A 4,743-nucleotide genomic window follows, 5' to 3' on the forward strand; every position below is an offset into this window, starting at 1 on the left:
AATATTCTGTGATTCTGTGATATTCTGGAAAACTTGACAACCATCCTGCTGAGAAGCTCACTGTCTGCCCACTGTCTGATGCATGGCCAAACAGGACTTATTTTTACAGGTTTGCCAACTCAGCACTTTTTCAAGCTGTAGAAATAGTTTAAGACAAGTAAAAGTCTCCCTAARGATACAAAAACCTTCTGGTGTTACCCCTCTGAAATTCTGAAATTTAAAAAGGGCAATAATCTCTGCTCAAGAATTCTATTTCTTATTTAAAAAAATCTATTTGAAGTGCATTTAAAACATAGCTCCTCATTCTGAACAGTCTCCCCTGAAGTGACACTCAAGTACGAGACTTCTAAGGCTCCCTATTATATTTACTACTTAAACAAGACATAAAAGGAACATGTGATTTTGAATCAACTTATAAAGACCTAGTTCTAGTCCTGATTAACAGCCTGCAAATATTGGAGCGGCTCTGATCAGATGTTGATGCAAGAGAAATCAAACAAAAAATTTAGCATTCAGAGAGCAGGGGAAAAGTACAAAGGATTATGTATGGTAATATGAAATTAAGGATGTGAAAACAGGCAACCAATAAGTGATTGACCAGATGAAGAAACAAACATGAGCATAAAGCAAACAAGAAAGAACACTTGCGGAAACAGCAAGTGTTTTTACTAGGTCACGAACTTACGAAACGAAGTTTCATTTTAAATTCAGATAAGAATGCATATGGGCAAACACTAAGGGTTAAAGTTCTGTTTTTCGATTCCCAAAGAAAGCAATCAGAAAATGCTTTTAGAAATAAATTGTTTGCTAAAGCTCCAAAATAATTCACTGCCTGTCAAATTACTACGTGCCAAAACAACTGTGAATCTACTGCTTTATCCATAATGCAAATATGGAGATCAAAGTGATGAGTCTCTGCAGAGGGATGAGTTTATAAGTAAAAATCTTGTGAAGTAACAGTCTGCCACCTACCTCACTGCAGTGTTGGATTAAAATAAATTCACTGATTTAGCTGTATCTCTGCTCAAATTTATACCTGCTTTATAAGAAAACAGATAACCACTTTCCAGCCTCTGTGTGGAAACAAAGTCTGTTTCTTGTTTCAGATTACAGAGTAAAGATTTCAGGAAAATAATGTTTCACACATGCCTTGAAACAAGTTATATTTTATATTTTCTGCAGCTTTATCTGTTAGTTTTCAGTTAAATGTTACAAATTATCATATAAAGGTTTTCTAAATTGTTTCTCTATATAAATTTACAGCCATTCGCCTTGGCGAGCACATAAATTGTGGAGCTCCATGTCTCAGAATCTCACATGCATCAAAGTATAAGTCCCAAAAGAAGGCCAAAAAATTCAAGGAAGCTGCCCATCAAGATTCCTAGATGCAGCCTCCAGCACAAGTCCCTTCACTGCAAATTGTCTGAAGCTAGAAAATATACTAGAGAATGCACTGATCTATGGGCACCCTCTCTAACTATACAGTATTTGTTCTCTAAATATACAGTAATGACCACGGCTAGAGACAGGACACTAGTCAAAATGCACTTGCAATCTAAACCTATATGGTCCGATACGCTGATGAATCCTTCCTTTACATACTAAAAATTAAAGCCTAGTTATTGAACAAAAAAGCACCCTTTAGCAACCATATGCAAACAAGGAGTTACACAGTTAAAACAGGACTCAAACTTCAGATACCCACATCCAGAGGATATCTCCTGCTTCACCGCTGCCTGACCCTGAGATGTCTGTAAGTACCCAGAGCACTGCTATGCACACAGGCTCAGAAATTCCTAGCAAAAACAGCTGATACTAAACTGTTGCCTTAGTCAAGTAAGTGGAACTGCATCTGTCCAGGAACATTAACATCCTGCAGAAATGCTTTGGGGAAGCACGTGAGAAGTATCCTCGTCAGGGCTCTGTATCTTGTAATAACAGGACAAAAAATCCCTTTTTAAAGGGACACTGCTTTCAGAGTAACAAGACTTTCTCCCTGGTAGTGATCCATTCCTTAGTTTATTTACATCTATGTCATTTGTTTTGTGATCTTCTGCCTTGCCACACTTCACTCAATTTGAACAGTCACRATCCTTATTAGCTACTTAAGTATCAGTGTTTGAGAAATATCACTGAGGATTGCTCTGAAGTTTTACAAAGGCAGTAGGGCATTTAATATTTAGGTGTTGACTTTGAAGAGTTAAAAATGGAAGAAAGAAAAAGGAACTCTTTGTGCTATTTGATCGTGCACATCAGTTTTGCATTAAAAATACTGAAAACATTGGAGAAAATGAAGTATATTATTGAAAGATCCTTATCATCACCTGCATCCTTCTGAAAATAGATGTCTGAGCGCTGCACGTTATGAACTACTGGGCATGAATTAAGAACAGCTGCATATGAGGAATTTAGAATTCCACTCGGCACTTGTTACTTGACAGGATTAAACGCAAATCTTTAGTCCTACTGAACACTGTTAATACAAAACACGAAGGCTTTCTCCAGTATAATCTTTGTTGAAACCACAAGAAAAACAGATGTTCCTCCCAAATTTTGATAATATGCTTAGCTGACATTACTTAAAACAGAAAATCAAAGATAACCTATTCCAATAGGAACTTGTTGCCACTGTGGATTTGAAGTGCTACCATCAGTAGCGCTTACAGRCGTTTCCAGAGCCCAAATTAGTTTCTCAGCAAGTCCTTTCACAGACATATGGAGGAAGCCAAGGAGATGAACAGGACACAAGGCAGTAAGCAAAGCTATTAAATGCTAAGCATTTGACAAGGTGATATCCTGGCATTCCTGACAATGCAAACAAATAAACACTATGTATCAACAAACGCCTGCCCACCTGGTTGGTGCTCATCTGTCACAATGGTTTAAATCCAAGTCTTGCTTCAAAGAAAACAKGTAACAGCTGGTGAACCCAAACTTTCATTCCCGTTTTCAGGTAGGGGTGTACAGTCTTTTAAGCCAGCTACTCAGGAGCCCACAAGCTCACGCTCCTCACCGAGACAGGACTGTCACACAGCTAGATAAAATCCTTTGTCGGTCTAAACACTTGGTCTGATATGAAGAACTACTCATGCTTAATGAAAGGCCCTTACTCTAGGCAACTACCACTATTTGACTCACTTTTTTTTTTTTCTTTACTGTGAAATTGATATGAAGTTATTGTAAGAGAAAAAGACATTTTAGATAACACCAGTTCATCATTTTAATTACTACTACACATACCCTTGGAATACAATTCTGAATCTATGGGACAGTTCAACTATTTTCTCTAGAAAAATTCTCTTCTATTTCTATTACTGCTAGAAAGAGCAGAGGGTTGATTTTGATCACAAGCACTACAACAATGTTACTGTGTCTGTTCAACAGACAAAATTAAACAAAATTAGCTACTCACCTTGCCTAGATATTACTTGCACACTGAGTTGCACTGTTCCATCTGTTTTTACTCCTTGATCAAAGAGGCTGCGGTCTGGATCCAGCTTCATAAAAGCAGGAAAAAATGCATTAGTCTCACAGTTACAAGGAACATTTACTTTCCTTTGAACTTGATAAATACTTAGTGTCTAGAGTGAATTTTCTAAAGTAGACTGCAAATATTTTTATTAATAAGATATAGTGCCCAACACCAGGAACTATATCAGAATTTGCTGTTTGTCAACTTGTTCTGATTAAGACAGTTTCACTTACAGTGAAATATATATATTAGTACAAAAATGCCTAAAAGTATCATTACTCTCTTTGGAAAAAAAAAGCCTTTTCTTGTTTTAAACATTGCAATAAATATTCTTCTCTTAAAAATAGTATTTTTCCTGTTCTTTCTTATGAATACAAATTAGAACAGTTGTTCTTTTTAACACATGGTGATGCCTGTAAAGAGCATGAGGCAAGGGTGGAGTGGAAGAATAAAAGAAACTCCGCTGTGGGGAAAGCAGTATCCTTGCTGCAATCCTTACAGTTCATACTAATGTAAGCTCCATTGGCTTTATAATCAGTCTCTCTCTCTTTTTTTTTTTTTTTTTTGGTAAGCAAGTATTTGGAAAATTCCAGGATCTAAATGCCATCCTTTTTGCTATGTTAAATGTCATTACATTGGTTCTGAGAGTTTACTGTAATAGTACTAACTTTCAGAATATTTAGAATGAATTGCTATGCAATATGAACACAATTACAAAGATAAGACTAAGTTCTAGAAATGGGAAAGTAATTTCCCAGGCTTCACTCTGCCAAAACTTACTACAGATCAGGCATTTCCCGTGTTAAGAACTTTAAATCTTCCTCACTACTATCCAAACCATGGAAATCTCAAGGTTGTGCTAAATCTGCCACTGTTTTCTCTGGCTCTCCAGAGAACTGTGAAGGACCAGTAAGAACAGCAGTACAATAGAGAAGGTCACCAAGCTTTTATCCATAGCAGCTCTACTAAAACTTTAAATGAATTTTCACAAAAAAGCACATTTTACTGAAATTACACATCAGTCTCAGGGAACAGCACACCACGTCTTTTAGGTTTTCAACTGTTAAGAACATATCATTATGGAAAAYGTATTGTGCAATGCTTCACTACTTATACACCTGAACAGTACAAAACACAAACTTTGTTTATTATGAGATTCAAAGCAAGAACAGACTCTGAGTAGATCAAACAGCAACAAATGATTTGAGCTACTTTAAGATTTTTTGCTTAAATAGTATTGTCATTGCCTTCATACTTGTGAAATGCAATGA

The 4,743-nt window shown here is 36.4% G+C and overlaps 1 protein-coding gene across 1 annotated transcript in view; it reads right to left on the reverse strand.

Moving 5' to 3' along the window:
• The window catches only part of GABPA (GA binding protein transcription factor subunit alpha), a 24,245-nt gene that overhangs the window by 14,638 nt on the left and 4,864 nt on the right, over positions 1–4,743 (reverse strand). Inside the window, exon 3 of the mRNA XM_026033658.1 lies at positions 3,413–3,497. Coding sequence (XP_025889443.1) covers positions 3,413–3,497 — 85 coding nt within the window. The remainder of the gene's footprint in view (positions 1–3,412; positions 3,498–4,743) is intronic.

Source organism: Nothoprocta perdicaria, unplaced genomic scaffold (genome assembly GCF_003342845.1).
Source record: "Nothoprocta perdicaria isolate Ctin4 unplaced genomic scaffold, notPer1 scaffold_130, whole genome shotgun sequence".
Taxonomy (NCBI): domain Eukaryota; kingdom Metazoa; phylum Chordata; class Aves; order Tinamiformes; family Tinamidae; genus Nothoprocta; species Nothoprocta perdicaria.